Source organism: Choloepus didactylus, chromosome 19, assembly GCF_015220235.1.
Source record: "Choloepus didactylus isolate mChoDid1 chromosome 19, mChoDid1.pri, whole genome shotgun sequence".
Classification (NCBI taxonomy): Eukaryota; Metazoa; Chordata; class Mammalia; order Pilosa; family Megalonychidae; genus Choloepus; species Choloepus didactylus.
Window position 1 is genome coordinate 4534929 of NC_051325.1, and position 18317 is coordinate 4553245.

Here is an 18317-nt window from a genome sequence, read left to right on the forward strand (position 1 = left end):
TGTCCTTCCTACTCCAAATTCATGAAATCCACACTAGTGCTGGAACATTCTCATTTGTTACTGGATTATCCATAATGCTGGTACATACTGATCAAACCAATTTTCTCTCTACCAAGGTCAGAGAATTAGGGAGATACTGCATTATAGACTTCCAGTTTCACCCTAAGCCCTCCCATTATTCTGCACCCCTCTTGTAACTTCAGGGTTGCCCACATGCAAATCTCTCTTTGAGCCATGCAGAGAAGAAGACTTAAACTGGAGCAAATCAATTTGAACTCTCACTCAGGGCAAGGTTCCAAAGAAAGAAGGAGAAAACCATGAATCTGCTCTGCCTCTTGCTCTGCCTATTGGTGGCTCCCCAATGTGAGTTTTCCCAGGATTTCAGAAATGGGGTTGGGGGCTGTGGTGTCTTTTTGTGACTCACTGTGGTTCTCCTTGTTCCCAGGTGTCCTGTCCCAGGTGCAGCTGAAGGAGTCAGGATCTGGCCTGGTGAAGCCCTCACAGACCCTGTCCCTCACCTGCTCTGTCTCTGAATTCTCCATCACCACCAGTGGCAAATGCTGGGATTGGATTCGCCAGTCCCCAGGGAAGGGATTGCAGTGGATTGGGTATATATGTTACAATGGAAACACATACTACAGCTCATCCCTCAAGAGCCGCAGCTCCATCACTAGGGACACATCCAAGAACCAGTTCTCTCTGCAGCTGAGCTCTGTGACTGCAGAAGACACGGCCACATATTACTGTGCAAGAGACACAGTGGGAGGAAGTCAGGGTGAGCCCAGACAAGAACCTCCCCTGCAGGGCCCCGGGGAGGCTGGGCTGCAGGTGTGCACAGGAACACAAGAGGGTGCCCAGGACCCACCAGGAACAGGACCACCAAAGGGAGAGTGAGAGAGTCTAGGAAGGAAGACCGTTTTGTGGTTTTTAGTTTCTGGATGTGGTGTTTGTGTGTATATGTTTATTTCCTCTCTCTGTCTGATCTTGTTTTCTCTAAGATTTAATAATTTCCCCTAGGCCTCTCTCCCTTCCTGTCTTGTGCCTCTATTTCTGATGTAAAGAAAAAAAATGCCTTATCTACTTCCAGTGGGACTAGATTGAAGGATCAATGGAATATATGTTTATGTGTGTGTGTGCATAACTGTGCATATGTGTATAAGTGTATAACTATATATGTATCTGTGTATATATATATATGTGAGAGTATATAGAAGTAGATGTACATATGTGTGTGTGTGTATATATATAGATAAATGTGAACATATTTATATATGCAGGCTTACATATATGTAATAAAATACCCACCATAGATATTTGTAAAATATTTTATATTTTTAGAAAATGCTGGAAGCTTTACTTAGGTCTTATTATCATAGCTCAGACCTAAATCTTTTGCCATTGTAAGCTCCTCTTCACTTTCTTCATGATGCATTTTCATAGCTACTTCCCCTGTCAAACATAGCTTTTAGGTTTGCACGCTAAAGACTCAGAGACTCCCCTATCCCTGGAGAATCACCCTCAGCCAAGCAAACTCCCCAAACAGCTGCAACTGTTCTGCTCCTCATCTGCTAGAGCATCCTCAACAAGTCTCTTTAGGGAATTCTCCTTCACTGCCCCTAATAAAAAGGCAAGGTAATTGTTTTGATTGCAAATGGAAGAAGTTGAATTGTGGATAGATGTTTTGATACAAAGCATATATTCTATACACAGAGCATCTGTGCACATGCACCTGCATGTCTCTGCGCTGCAGAGTCTTGTGAACAGTGTCAGCCAATGCAGATGACAAATAACACCTCTGGTGATGGAACCACCATATTCTGAGGAACCACATGGAGCATGGCCCTGTATTATCACCAAGAGGTGAGATGAGCAAGGATATATGGGAGCAGGGCCAGGTGTGCAGAGACAGAGTAAGGAGGGTCAGTCATCCACACTCCTGTGTCCTTGATAAAGCCATCCCCACCCTGTAGGAGAATAATGAGAATCCTCCACACTTGTGAGGGTCACAGGAATCATATCTGGTGGGCAGGTCATGTGCAGAGTCCTTGATGATTTTGCTCTTGAATACTGACTTCCCTTGCCTTAAAATGTTGATTTCAAAGCAACACCATCTAGTGGTCCCAGGTGATCCCACAGGCTTATGAACTTGGTAACTGGCTTGACAGCACAATCACCAAATAATATTTCCAATTCCTGGACTGGATCAGGGATGTGAATTTCATGCTGGCCCATCTTAACCTGTTAACTCTCTTAAAACTGTGCAAATATCCCTGAAATTCTGGTGCCCACTCCTCTCCTTCTAAAGCATAATTTTCTATCAAGAAATGGATTTGAGTCAAAATGAAAGAAGGTAATACTAGATAGCATAAGGAAGGAAAATTTTACCTATCCTACACACAAAGACTCATGTGCACTGCACAAACACCCAGAATTTTAAATATTTATTAATGGGGCTTATTATACTATCTATGTCCAAGTAGACAAGGCTCTGGATATTTCCAGGTTCTCCACTATCAGGATCTGATAGACTTTCTTCTGGAAACCAAACTACCCAAGGCTCTTAGTTCAGGTTTATCCCAAACCTAAGAATGAGAGTGAAATGTATTGGTTTCTCACAGATTTGTGTCAGCCATTGGCATGTTCCCCCATTAGCCTGGGGGCAGGTGAATGGGGTCCTTTATTCATTCTCCTCTAATTGGATCAGAGGTAATCAGAAATGGGGACTGGGAGGCCAGCAGGGGCCAATAGCCCACAAAGGAGCCCCATATCAATGCAAATATAAGGGATGTAGGTAGAGCTCAGTGCAGTGGATATTCTTCAACATTTTCTTCTTCATGTGAAAACATGTTTAATTTTCATTGTTTAAATAACATGGGAAATCAATTTTGTAGAAAACTTTTATTGATAATTTGTTTTTATGTTTTGTAAATTGCCCCAAAGTGTTTTGTCTATGCACACCAGGGCTATACTATTTGTACGGTAAATGCTTATATGAAGAACATACTGAAGGTTTGACTGTAGAGTCCAGACAAGGTGCCCTGTGGGGTTTCTAGGAGCAGCATCTGGTCAGACCAACTCTATCACGACAACACGAGTCACCATGACTTCATCCCTGAATCAAGTGGAATCTGGTGCCCACTCCTGTCCCTGCATGCACTGAACTCCAACCCCCACATCCTGCAATATTTACCTGTATGAGCCCTTTCCCTGCAGTCAGTAGGGCCTATACCTAGTGGTCATAATTGAAAGATAATAATTATGCATGCATATATCAAGAAAGCAAGGCAAGAATTTTTAATTTTGCTATATTTCAATTAATATGAAAGAAGCTAGATATAATTTCTGCTCGTGAAGTACATGATGTGCAGGTTTTGCTTCTGGTGGGACAGATTTACCAGGTACTCTGCTCCTGTAAGACATGATAGCATCCAGCCAACCCGACAGCACCTGAAAGTGCACCCTGGACTCCAGAAGCCATGGGATCCATTTCACCCAGAGTCTGAAGGATTCCATTGCTCATTGCAACCAGAAGACAGGTATGCTGATCCTGCTATGGGGAGCACCTTTGATGCCTCAAAAATGACATTTCATTTTGTGTGATCTCAGAGTTATCAAGAGGTAACCCTGGTGGGCACTCTTCTGCACTGCATAGATAATCCTTTTTATATTTTAATGAACTGGAATAGCTAGAAGTAAATACCTGAAAGTATAAAACTGCAACCCAATAGCCTTGATTCTTGAAAACCACCATATAGCAATGTAGCTTACAAGAGGTGACAGTGTGATTGTGAAAGCCTTGAGGATCATATTCCTTCTATCCAGTGCAGGGAAGGATGAGTAGAAAAATGTGGACAAATAACTAAATGAAATGTAGGGTGGGAGAGGTTTTCTTGACTGTTCTTCTTTACTTTTATTTTTTGTTCTTACTTTCATTTTTTCTGCTCCAAGAAACATGTTCAAAAAATTGATTTGGTGATGAATGCACAACTATATGATGGTACAGGGAGCAATTGCCTGCATCTTTTGGATGATTGTATGATATGTAAATATATCTCAATAAAATTGAAAAAAAGAAAAACATTTCATAGAAGTTGCTCCTTGGCACCCAGGACAGAGAGTGGTATAACATGGATATTACTGGCACAAAGAGTTTAGTGGCTTGGTGCCCCTGGCCTAAGCACAACTGCAGGGTTGGTAGATTGCTAACTGATTTTTGCTGCAAATACAACGGGCCTTCTGGAGATGAATTTATTGTGGACATGAAGCTCCTCCCTCTTACTATTTGACCCAGAGTGCTTGATAATTAGTAAAATAGACTGAGCTTTACAAATATCTACATTTTCTCAGGCAGGTTTTCAATATGACCTAATAGAGTTGTGATGGGTAAACTAGATGGTGCCCAGTAAATATATAGCATCTGTTATAGGATTTAAATGGTCAAGAAATTTTACATTATGCATAATAGTGTCAATATTAATTATCAAATGCAATTGTATGCTTGCAAAGTGCATATTAACTCTTAAAAGAACATTTTATTAAATACATTTATTTCTCTATTATTTTCAATTCTTCAATGTTTCCGTAATTATAACTCAACTGGCTGAGTCTTTCATATGATACATCAGACCATATCAACTGAGGACACACATTCACCCTTCTCCTCTTCTCCTGATTCAGTGGCCCAGTCCATCAGTCTTTCTGCTGCTCTGTGGACCCTCTTCCCTCCTGCTGATCCATTGAATATTTTTAGAGAACCCATGGACCACTCCCTACACACAAGCTAATGTCAGAATATAAGCACTTGAAATGCAAATCAACGTATTTGTTTTTGTTTGTTTGTTTTTTTGGTTGTTTGTTTGGTTGGTTGTTGGTTTTTGGTAAAAGAGTGATTGTATAAGAGGCACTTAGATTCCTCAACAATATGTCCCCATTTGCAGCCCAGAGCTGTGCAAAGCAGGCATGGTGCAGTAGCTGCTAATGTGCTCACTATTTCCGTGCTCTAAACCTCAAAAGCATTTCATTCAATTCATGTGACCAGGTCAGCTCCAGATGCCCCTCACTGGAACTGAATCCTTCAGCCAGAACTGAAGTTGGGTAAAGGGAATGCTTGAAATTAAAGTATTAAATATTAATTAATTTTAAATTGCTTTCCATTAAAAATACAATTTATGAAAAACAGTTTACCAGAAAACTAGATTGTAAATGTATGTTATGATTTCAAACTTCTCTCCAATATGATTAAGGAAGCTTCATTGGAGAATAAACTTCCACCTTCTCAAGGCAAGACCCATGTTAGGACGTCATTAACATGTCAGAGTGGTAAGGAATCTTCTCGTGTACTTCATCATGAAACAGATAGAAAAGTAACTCCTCATTCTCAGGACCAGGAAATCTCATGATTAGGCCAAGAAGTAAGAAAAAGTTCATCTCCAGTGTCAGAGCATCCCCAACTGGCCATCAGGAAAAATACTGGAAAACAGAAGATTCCAAACTTGACAGACCTTCCTCTCTTGTGTCCGTGTCCTCAGGATCAGCGGCTCCAGAAATCCATGAGGTCCTGTCAAGGCCTACATCCTCTGCCCGTCCCCAGTATAAACCGATGGCTCCATGTGCTGGTGAGTAAGCAAATCACAGCCCCAACGATACTGCTGGTGGGAATTGAAAATGGTGCAGCCACTTTGAAATACTCTTTGACAGATTCTTATGAAGCTAAACGTAGTCTTACCACTAGGTAACAGGCATTATATACTGTTATTCCACTCCTTATCTTATTCCCCTCTCTAGCTGTAAGGCTCCCCAAATGCAAATCTCTCCTTTAGACATGCATTGAATGCATGAAGTTAAAATTGGAGAAACCGTTCATTTCTCACTCAAAACTGGCTCTCTGGTGAATGAATACTCAAGGAGAAAAAACATGCAATTGTTGTGTCTTTCCCCTGCCTGTGACTCCATGCCAAAGTGGTATTCCTCAGAATTTCAGAGAGGATTGTATTCTAAGGTGTCAGGTTATGATTCACTGTTTTTCTCCAAGTTTCTAGGTGGCCTGTTCCAGGTGCAGCTGCAGGAGTTGTGCCCAGGGGTTATGAAGCTCTTGCAGACAGTGTCCACATCCTGGGCTCTTTCTGGTTTTCATAACAGCAGTTCTTACTGCTGGACCTGGATTCATCAGCCCACTGGGAAGGAGTTTAAATAGATAAGGTTTATATTTTATTCTGGGAACATCTAGTACAACTGATCTGTCAAGCTGTGATGCTCCACCTTTTTGGGTACATCCAAGAATGAATCCCCCTGCAGCTGAGGTCTGTGATCACTAGGGACATAGACATGTACTGCTTTTCAACACACAGTAAGGGTAAGCCATCCTATGTGAAAACACAAACCTCCCCTTCAGGAGGGGTCTGGCTGCAGGAGGCACTCAGGAGCCACACAGGTCGGAGATCATCATCAAAGGGAAGAAGTATTTGTTGAAGAAAGGGAGATAGATTTTGTTTTCCCTTTCCTTATGTTATCTTTGTAGACTGATATTTGTTTTTCTCCTCTATGAGGAAATAGCACCTCCTGGGACCCTCTCCCACTTCTTACCTGATGCCCCCTATGCATTCTGTAAGAAAAAGAAGTGCTCTGATATATTTCCAAGGCATTCATTATGGAAATGGATGAAAACAGTCACCATTCAGTGGAGAAAATGGACATTACTTCAGCCAGGTGTTCAAAATCAATGCTAAGAATGATAATCCTGTTTGTTGTAGGTTTCCTTGATGTGATGAGGTGACAAGTCTCCTATAAACAAAGGCCTTACAAATTTTATGAACTTAAAGACTAAAGGGGCACTTTCTTAATAGCTAATTTCATGGAAAATGTATTTCATATATTTTGATCAATTTTCTAGCTGTTTTTGAAGGGAAGGAAACTCATTAACAGGTCAAATTCAGATGAAATGATAATGCTCTCCCAATTATGAATATCTACTTTTGTCTTCCAAATGTAGTCTGTTTAATTTAATTACTGGTATATTTTGAAAAGTCATGTTATTTTATTCTTTGTCTTTTAATGTCCTGCACTACAATGATTTTCTTTATCTCATTGCCTTTTATGTCTAATGGATTCATGTGACTCACTCTAATTTCTCTTTCTGATAACCTTTGGACAGACATGCTTCACTGGATATTTAGGGTTTTAAGAAAAAGCAAAGAGAATAATTAACATATCCATATCTAATGACGATTGTCTGCATTTTTTTTGAATCCTGCAATTTAGATCTCTTCCAATGTAAATCTCACTAATGCTTTGTATGTTATTCCTAGATTCATTTTTAATTCCTTATACAACATTATGTAACAATTGCTTGATTCCCCCTTCCATTCTGTTTACTAGTGATTATATTCCTTCATTTTTCCACTTGTATTGGGATCTTTTTCCTTCTACTTTAAAATTATCTTTTACTACTTTCTATGGTAGGCTCAGGTGATAACTGAATTTCACTAGGTATTTTTCTCACATCCACCACAAAGTATTCAGTTAAAATGCATTTTTAATTTTTTTTATTTTGAAATAAACTCAAAGTTATAGGAACAGTTGCAAAAACAATACTAACCCCAAAATCAGAATTCCATCATACCCTGAACCCCCTCCCCTGATAGCCCAACCTACCAACTTTAACACGGTATTACATCGCTATTTCTTTCCCTCCCTATCTATCATCCATCTATTGCTCTGTCTTCTGAACATATGAGAGCTAGCTGCTCACACCCTTGAACAAACACTAAGATTCACATATACACTTCCCATGAGTAAGAACATTACTTTATGCAATCTCATTAAGCACAGCTAAGAAGTAAAAGAGATTCAACGATACAAAGCTTACATTCTATATTTCCTTTTCCTTATGTCTCAACTGTGACCCTTTGAGCCTCCTGTCCTCTATCCTCCAATCCCATCCTAACTCCCCATTGCCTCTTCCCCCATTTCTCTTAACCCATACTCTACTTTTCATCTCTATGGTTGTATCCTCTAATAATTTCTTTGTGTTTATGGTGGGGCTTAAAATTAACCTCTTAAATCCATAACAGTCTTGTTTTTCTTTGATACCGCCTTCATTTTGATAAGACACAAACTATTTTCCTATACTCCTCCATTCTCCCACCTTTATATAGTTGTCTAAAATAACATATTTTATGTTGAGTTCAAAACCACTAATTTGTCATTAGACTTTGTGTATTTTATATCATGTAGGTAGTAAATAGTGGAGTTACAGTTCAAAAATTATTGACTTCTTTTTGTATTCCATTGTGGTTGGAGAATGTGCTTTGAGAATATTCATTTTTTTTTTTAATTTATTGAGACTTGTTTTATGTCCCAGGTTATGGTCCCTTCTGGATAAAGATCCATGATCACCAGAGAATAAGGACTGTCCTGGTGATTTGGAATGTATGGTACTATCTATGTCTGTTAAAATTCTCTATATCTCTTTCTCCTTTCTTTGTCTCTCTGTTGGTAGGGCTCTCTTTAGAATCTGAAGTAGGGCAGGTCTTCTATTGGCAAAGTCTCTCAGCATTTGTTTGTGAAAAATTTAAGCTCTCCCTCAAATTTGAATGAGAGTTTTGCTGGATAAAGTATTCTTGGTTGAAACTTTTCCTCTCTCAGAATTTTAAATATGTCATGCCACTGCGTTCTCACCTCCATGGTGGCTGCTAAGTAGTCACAACTTAGTCTTCTTTTGTTTCCTTTGTATATGGTGAATTGCTTTTCTCTTGCTGCTTTCAGAACTAGCTCCTTCTCTTCAGTATTTGAAAGTGTGATTAGAATATGTCTCGAAGTGGGTTTATTTGTATTTATTCTATATTGGGTTTCACTGAGAATTTATGCTTTCTGTATTTATATTGTGAAGAAGGTTGGGTAAGTTTTCCAACAAAATTTCTTTGAATACTCTTTCTAGACCTTTACCCTTCTCTTCCCCTTCTGGGACACCAATGAGTCTTATGTTTGGACGTTTCATTTTATCTGTCATGTCCCTGAGAACCATTTCATTTTTTTTTGATTATTTTCTCCATTCTTTCTTTTGTTCTTCCATTTTCTGTTCTGTGGATGTCTAGGACACTGAGACATTGTTCAGCTTCCTCTAATCTTGTATTGTGAATACTCAGAGTCTTTTTAATTTGGCCAACAATTTCTTTTATTTCCATAAGATCTTCTACTTTTTAATTTACTCTTGCAGTGTCTTCTTTATGTTGTTCTAGGGTCTTCTTTATGTCACTTTTATCATGGTCCACGATCTTCTTGATGTCCTTTAAATCCTTTGTCATGTTTTCATTCCTCAATTATAGTGCTTTGATTAATTCTGCCAAGTACTGAGTCTCTTCCAATATCTTGATTTGTGTGTTTGGAGTTGGATTCCCATATCGTCTGGTTTTATCATATGCATTAAGAGTTTCTCTTGTTTTTGGCCTCTTGGCATTTGTTTTGCTTGATAGGTTTCTTTCAAGTTGTAAAAAAAAGATATCAATCTAATTTTTCAGAACCACAGTTTGGTGATGTACACTTCCTCTAACCAGCAGGTGGCATCTGTGTGTCACCTATACCTCTCAAGTCAGTTCTCAACCTTGTTCCCATGGTGTGTGGGGAAATGACTCTTGTGGGGCTCAGTTGGAGAACTCAGTTTGGGTGTGTTGCTGGAGCTGTCTGCCCTGAATGTGGGCCATGTGTGTGGGTGGCCAGGGAGGAAGGGCAGCTTTAATATTCAAATCCCCCAGGTTCCCAGAGATTCAAGGCCACTGCAAGAGTCTAGGCCTTCATTTCAGTTTAGCCCAAGACCCTCTGTCTCACTGTCCCACAAACCACCAGACTTGGTGTAGTATCCCTGGGTTCTCCAAGTGGGTTGACGCTTCCAGCCATGATCCTCCAGGAGCTCAGCTGAGGGAATGCCGTGCTATGTCACCAGTGCACACCATCCCTCAGGGGAAGTCCCAGGCCCCTGGGCCATGAAGCAGCACTCTCAGCCTGAAGAAAGATGGTTCAATGGAGTGTCTCATCCCCCCTCCTCCCACAGTTCCTCCTTCCCAGCTCCAGGACAATTGGCGGGGCTCTGGGCTGTCGGCAAGGCCCTGGGCAGAAGTTTATCCAGCCCTCCAGGGAACCAGCTGTGAGCTGCAGGGTTTCTTTCAGCTTCTAGCTCTCCCCTCCATTCCCCTGGCCCTGAGGTATCTGCAGCAGACTATACTCCAGGCCAGACACCGAGAGGCTGGCCTAGCTACCTCTTGCTGTGTTTTACTGTGTGGTTCCCACTATCGCAACTACAGCTGCTCCTGGGTTTTTCCTTTTTTTTTTAAAGAGCCAGTCAGTCTCCAAATGCCAAGCCCTGACTTCCCCACAACACTGCATGGCTGAGGGTCTTCCAGCCAGCTTACTCATTCATTTTAGAATGCAGACTCCCAGTTTCACCAAGTAGATGGCCCCTGTGAAACTAGCAGAACTCATCCAGCTGGTGCATCACTGTAACCAGTATTCTTGGTCCCTTTCTGGTTTTTATCTAGTGTTTTTCCTGAAGGTGTTTTTTTACCCTGTCTCACCGAGCTGCCATCTTAGTTTCTACAAAATGCATTTTTGAATGTAATTTTTTAGAACATGCTATCATGGGTGCAGAATTATAAATAAGCACTAATTCCCTACCAGTCATTAGAGAAGACAATCATTTCTCTATTCAAACATTCAGTATAAGAAGCTTGGTTTCAGTTCATAACTTTTTTCCTTTGTTATCAAAGTTGTAGGTGTACAAAACAACAATGCAAAAATATAGGAAAGCCACATACCAACCACTACCAATATCATGCACTAATATGGAAAATTCATTTAATTAACCTTATCAAATTTTATAATTGTGCTATTAAATTTAGTTAGTCCATAGTTGAATTTAGAATTCACTGTTTGTGGTGTGTATTTCCATGTGTATTTTTACTTTTTTATTTTTTTCTGTTTCCATATATTCAATCTAACATTTCTTATTTTAATCACATCCATATCTATAGTTTTGTGCTGCTAATTACATTCACAAAGTTGTGCTACCATCACCACCATCCATTACCAAATTATTTTCATCATTCCAAATAGGAATACTGTACACTTTAAGCCTTAACTTACCATTCTTATCCCCACTGCATACCTTGTTAACCCCTATTGTAGATTCTGATCCTGAGATTTTTGCATACTCTAAATGTCTCAAATCAGTGAGACCATACAATATTTGCCTTTTATGCTTGGCTTATCTCACTCAACATGTTGTCTTCAAGGTTAATCTATGGTGTCAGAAGTATCATATCATTCCTACTACTGGCTGAATAATATTCCATTGCACTTATATACCATACTTCATGTATACATTCAGCAATTGACAGATGTTTAGGTTGTTTCCATCATTTGGCAATTGTGGATAATATTGCTATGAACATCAGCATGTGAATATCTGCTCAAGTCATTTTGTTCAATTCCTTTGGGTGTATTCTGGGTAGTGGGAATGCCGAGTCACATGGTTGTTCTATAATTGGCTTTCTGAGGAAACACCAAACTCTCTTGCACAGCAGCTGCAGCATTTTACATTGTCACAGCAATGAATGAGTGTTCCTATTTCTCTATATCTTCTCCAATATTTGCTATTTCCCTTTTTAAATAGCAGTTATTCTAATGATAACTCATGGTTTGATTTGAATTTCCTTGATGGCTAATGATGATGAGCATTTTTTCATTTGCTTTCCAGCCATTTGTGTATTTTCCTTGGACAGATTTATAGTCAAATCTCTTGTTCATTTTAATTGAGTTGTTTACCTTTCTGTTATGAAGTTGAAGGACATCTTTATATAGTCTGCATATTAAACTTTACCAGATATTTGGTTTCCAAACATTTTTCCCATTCTCTATGTTGTCATTTTACTTTCATCAGTACTATTGTAGCATATTGTTTGGCATGTAATTTACTTCCTACAGGTGTTAAAATGCAAAAGCCTAAAAGGTCGTGAAAAATGTATGTTTCTGAAAGTACAGTGTACAAAGATATAAGTGCTAATAGCTACCAAAAATGGTAGTTGGACAGAAAGCTTTAGGAAAAGTTAGTATGCATGCTATTGAAGTTAAGTTGGTATTAAACAATAAATTCCTTTGGGGATGATTGGCATCTTAATGTTATTTACTCTTCCAGTTCATGAAAATGAAATTTCCTTCTAATTATTTAGTTCTTTGATATTCTAGCAATGTTTTGTATTTTTCAGTGTACAACTCTTTCACATCCTTAGTTTGATTTCCTCCTAAATGTTTGATTATTTTAGTTGTCATTGTGAATGGAATGTTTTTCTTGATTTGTTCTTTTGATTGTTCACTGACATGAAAGAGTACTGATATTTTGGTTGTTGATCTTATAGCACACCCCTCTTCTAAATTCATTTATTAGCTCTAGGATATTTGTTGTGGATTTTTCAGGCACATAAGAATGTAGGATCATATGATGTACAAACAGGGAAAGGTTTACTTCTTCCTTCCCAGCTGGATGTCTTCTATTATTTTCTTGTATATATTAGCTATGGGCTTTTCATTTATGTCTTTTATCATGTTGAGGAAGTTTCCTTCTATTCATGGTTTTCTAAGTGTTTTTATCAAGAAGCAGTGCTGGATTTTTCACATATCTTTTCTGCATAAATTGGCATATTCTTGTGTGTTTTTCCCTTCATTCTGTGAATGGGTGTACTACATTAATTAATTTTCTCATGTTGAGCCAACATTGCATACCAGGGAAAATCTCACATAATCGTGTTGTATAATTAATTTAATATTTTCTGACATCTTTGGTAGTGTTTTTTGAGAATACTTGCATCTATATTCATGATAGGTATTTGCAGATTTCTTCTCTCATGATATCTTTATCTGCTTTGGCATGAGGGTGATGTTTACTCTGTGGAATGAATGAGATTTTTTCCTAATTTTTAATTTTTTGAAGAATTTGAGGAGAATTGTAAATTATTCTTGAAGTGGTTGGTAGAACTCTCATGTGAAGCCATCTCCTCCTGGCTTTTCTTTCTTAGGAGGTTTTGATTCAATCTCTTTACTGGTAATGAGTTTGTTGAGATCTTCTATTTTTTCTTGATTCAATATAGGTAGATTGTGTTTTTCTAAGAATTTGCCCATTACATCCATCTTATCAATTTTATTAGTGTATACTTGTTCATAGTATAATCATGTAGTCCTTCTATTTCATTAGAGTCTGTAGTAATCCCCCCTCTCTTTCCTGTCAGTCCAGTTAATAGTTTGTCAATTTTATTATTTTATTCACCTTTTTATAGAACCATATTTTGATTTTGTTCATTTCTTTTTTTCTAGTACATTTAGACACACTATAATCTTTATTTATTTATGTATGCTCACTTTGGGTTTAATTAGCTATTTTTCTCTAGTACTTCCAGTTTGGAGTTTAGGTCTCAGTGTTGAAATATTTCTTGTTTTTAGACATGAAATTTTAGAGTTCAGTTCCTCTCAGCACTGCCTTTGCTGCATCCCGTATATTTTGCTATGTTGTATTTTCATTTTTATTTTCCTCAAGTAATTTCCTAATTGTTTCCTGATTTCCTCTTTAATCCATTAGTTGGTTAAGTTTCTGTTCTTTTGAATCCACAAATTTGTATGTTTCCATTCCTGCCTCTGTTTTTGATTTCTAGCCCAATTCCACGGTTTTTGAAGAGTATGCATTGTATGATTTCAAAATTTTTTAATTTATTGAGACTTGTTTTGTGACCTAGCACATTGTCTTTCCTGGAGAATGATCCATATGCACTTTGGAAACATGTGTGTTCTGTTTTTGCTGAGTGAAATATTTTACATATGTCTGTTAGCTCTGGTTGGTTTATAGTATTACTCAAGTCTTGTATTTCCTACTGACCTTCTAAAGAGATGTTGTATTCATTTTTGGGTCATGTTTTAAAGTCTACTATTAATGTAGAACCATAAAGTTTTCCCTTCAATTCTGTCAGTATTTGCTACATATATTTTGGTGTCCTGCTGTTAGGTGCATGTATATTTATAATTGCTACATCATCCTATTGAGTTGTCCCATTTATCAGGATATAATGACCATTTTTTCCCCTCATAACTGTTGCTTACTTAAAGGCTATTTCATCTGATATTACTATAGTGCCTCAGGTTCTCTTCTGGTTAGTACTTGCAGGGTCTTTTCCTATCCTTTCTCCATCAAACTATTTATATATTTGAGTGTAAGTTGAGTCTCTTGCAGGCAACCTGAAGTTGAGTCATATGTTTTTATCCATTTTGCCACTCTCTGGGTTTTGACTGGACAGTTTATTCCATTTGCATTCAAAGTCACTATTAATCAAAGATTCTCTTCTGCCATTTTGCTATTTAGCCTCTGTAGATCTTCTTCCTCTTTGTCCCTCATATCTGTTAATGCCTAATTTTATAATCATTGATTTATTATGCTGTATCTTATTGCATGACTTCTCCTTTCCTTCAGGATATGTTTTTCATCTATCTTCATTGTAGTTGCCTTGAGGTTAATCCTTAATTTTTTAAATATACAACAAATCATAAATCATATAATACCATCTTAATTTCAATAGCATGCACACTTAGTTTTCCTATAGCTTTCTGTCCAACTGTCATTTTTGGTAGTTGTTAGCACTTATATATTTCTACACTTCTGTCCATAAACATATTTTTCTTGACATTTTAGGCTTTTGCATTTTAACACCTGTAGTAAGTAATTTATATACCAAAAAACATGCTATGATAGTACTAATATTTATAATTTCAGAAAATTTTACCTTTTCTGAAAGTCCTAATTTCTTCTTGCTGCCTTGAACCACCATCTAGTGTCCTTTAATTTGAGTCTGAAGACCTCCCTTTAGGATTGTGTGTAGGGCTGGTGTAGTGGTGAAGAACTTGAGAGCTTTTGTTTATCTGACAGTATCTAACTCTATACTTAATTTTTGCCTGAGGTCAGTATATGGGCACTGGTAGACATCTGTGGAGAGAGTGATTTACTGTAGCTTAGTTTATCAGCCACTTACTCTTGCTCTTGGGGGACTCTTCTGGCTTCTGGAGTTTCAAAATAGTTGATTCACAAAGTTGCTGACTTTTTAATTTTTGTTGTTGTTGTTGAAATGACTTAATTGTGGAACTCCTACTCTAACCACTTTCCAGATTGTCCATATAGTTTATCACCTTCAGTCCATATTTGACCAATTTGCAGAAAATCTATGATCTCTTGACTCTTTTAAGATTTTCAGTTCTGTTTGGCTGCAGGCATTTTTTTTTCTCATGTGCTTGAGGGAGTTTCCACCCACACCTATAAATTAAATTTCCCCAGAAGTTCTTAAAATGGTGACTTGATATCTTCAGTTTTGTTGTATATGACAACTTGCCCTCTTCTTGCTATTATTGTTTCCCATATGCATAAATGGTAAACCTGCTCAGGGTGGCCAGATTGCCCTTGGAATTTCATAATCACCAATCCATCATTTCCTATAATTCATTATGGATAATTTTACCACTGCATCCTCTAGTTCAGTAAGTGCAGAGGGTGGATCATCATGTTTACCAGCAGTGAATGCAAGGACAATGGGAGTCAGATGGATCTGTAAAAGTTGTGGAGGGGCACAGATGCCTGGGTTTCTCAGTAGCTGCAGGAACTAGGTTACCATCAGCCCTGGTCAGACCTCAGGGACCCTTCTCTCTTTGGCCAAGGGATGTCCATTAGTCAACATAATAATCTTCTGCTCCTTGTCTGTGGGGAGGACAATGAGAAGCACCACTAATCTGTAGATGGAAAATCATAAAATCACCATACACACAGCCATGTGAAAGACTCACTGGCAAAACCATGGAGACACTCTGGATGAATTCTTTGGCAGATTTCCAAGATAATATCGGTATAGCTGGGAAATGCAGTGATGTCGCTGTTGTGTGAGTGGATATCTCAGAATTTCTTCTCTGGAATCTGCAATATTTAGTGTAAGTTGCAGTTGGAAGAGACTAGAGGAGATTCAAAGTTGTAGGGGAATTATTGGATGCATTCATTGGATACTCGAGGTTTCCCTGGTTTGGGTTAAAGCTCAAGGGAGTTTTCAGCATCTGATGTGATAGGATTGAGTTACACAACAGCCTCCAGAGACATCAGAACCAGCTCTCCCTGCAGCTGTGCCAACAACATGCAGAAGACACAGGGATGGGAGGTTATTAGGACCACAGTGACAATCACCTGCAGAGGATGAATAGACCCATGGGGGAGAGCAGGGACTGGGAAGGGGCTTCCTGCCTCCCCATAATGTCTGTGGTTTTTCTCCTGCCCAAATACTTTCAGGAACACACTTTTATGCAAGATCTGGGGTCTTTACTTTGTCGCTGAACCTCAAAATTTTCTCTTTAAACAAGTTAAATAGTCTTCTAGAATCAGAGAATCACTGCATGGTTGTGGGCCATTGACAAGTACACACAGAAGGCCAGGTGTCTGTGGGCCCTGGGCAATGACAAGTCTCTGGACATGATGCAGACCTGACTGAAGCTCTTGGCCTGCATGATGCACAGAATGAGGAAAATTATTTCCCCAAAGAGTAGGATGAAGAAAGCATACATTTATTGTCCAATATAAAAATCAGTTACATGTGACCATTTTTTGAGAATAGTCTTCTGTGGAACACATACATATATTACATTATGAGGGGATGAATGGGACAGTGTTAGTGGCTGGATACATGCAGAAGATAAGAGAGGTGGGAAATACAAAAATTTAACTATACAATAACTGTAAAATTCTTTTGAGAAAGATTGTTATATATAACAAAAATTGTTAATACATTACAAAATTTAGAGTAGAACAAGAGTGTTTCACAGGAGAAAAGTAAAATGAATTATTTTCCAAATTAAATTCAAAGAAAATGTAGTGTTGTTTGAAAGATGAAAGTGATGATAATTGTTATATTATAAATTTCAGACAATAACCTTTGCCTACTTCATTTGATGTATGCAAGTGTCAGTTTAACAATTGCTGAAATGTCAAGAGTGATATCCCACACACAAGGAGAATCATCAATTCTTTTCCATGGACTCTCACTGGGTGCATGTTGCAAATAGTGGTTACAGGACAGGAGAGCAGAGATCCCCCCATGTGGCAAGAGCATCCAGTTGGTGTTCAAAGCCCTGAGGCAGATCCAGTCACAACTACCCATGCAGCACTATCTATAACCATAATCAAATGTCTTAGGCTGAAGGAAAGTGACAAGAAACTTTCACAGCCATGAGAGAAATATTTTTTATTACTGGAAGGGGATAGAAACCAGTCCGTCTTCCCTTAGTGGTGGGGCAGGAACACGTGGGACCTGTGCTGAGACCTGCAATAAATGAAGCAGAAGCCTGTGAGCCCATGGAGTGGCAGGAAACAACCTCGTGCCAACAACCCACCATAGGGTCAAGGTGCAGTGGCTGTGGGGACAACCCATGAGCACCCAGCACCTATTTGCCAGCCTACTTTTGGAGATTTCTCAGAAGAGACTACTAAACTATCTTCCAGCCTGTAGGCAACTACAACTGGGCCAACATATCCACAGCAACTTAATGAAGGGCCCTTAGCCAAAGCTCTAATGGTAAGCCAGTGAAGAATCCATGCTCTCAACAAAATATGAGATAATCAACATTGTTCAAAGCTACTAATGTCTTGCTAATGTCATTTGAAAACATCTAATTTAAGGTAGTATGATCAAATGGGAATGTATCTAATAATTTAGTGGTAATTGAAGGTTAAGTTTTTATAAAATTAATAGGACTTTATTTTAAATATATGCACTTAGACATTGAGAGTTTCCATAATAGTTTCCATGAATTGAAATAAATTTTCCTTTTGAAATCTTTGACAATCAAACAATCATTAGGGCATCAATTCCAAAAAGAATTTCTTGGCTTCTTTGTGCTATACTTATTGTAAATCCTTATTACTCTGCCCAGGTGAGTTTAGGAAACTTGGAGTTTTCCACTTTTTATATAAAAAGAGATAGAGAGCTCCAGGTAAACCATAGACTTCTAAATCCATTTATTCAATGTTGTATCTTAATATATGTCCTTCCTACTCCAAATTCATGAAATCCACACTAGTGCTGGAACATTCTCATTTGTTACTGGATTATCCATAATACTTGCTACATACTGATCAAACCAATTTTCTCTCTACCAAGGTCAGATAATTAGGGAGATACTGCATTAAAGACTTCCCCTTTCACCACAAGTCCTCGCATTATTCTGCACCCCTCTTGTAACTTCAGGTTTGCCCGCATGCAAAT

At 38.4% G+C, this 18317-nt stretch overlaps 1 gene segment (V, D, J or C); it reads left to right on the forward strand.

The window, feature by feature from the left end:
* The first annotated feature begins 233 nt into the window (after positions 1-233).
* On the forward strand, positions 234-894 carry LOC119516020. The segment is given in 2 exon segments: positions 234-363; positions 446-894. Coding segments are annotated over 2 exon segments (495 nt in total).
* The last annotated feature ends 17423 nt before the right edge of the window (positions 895-18317 follow it).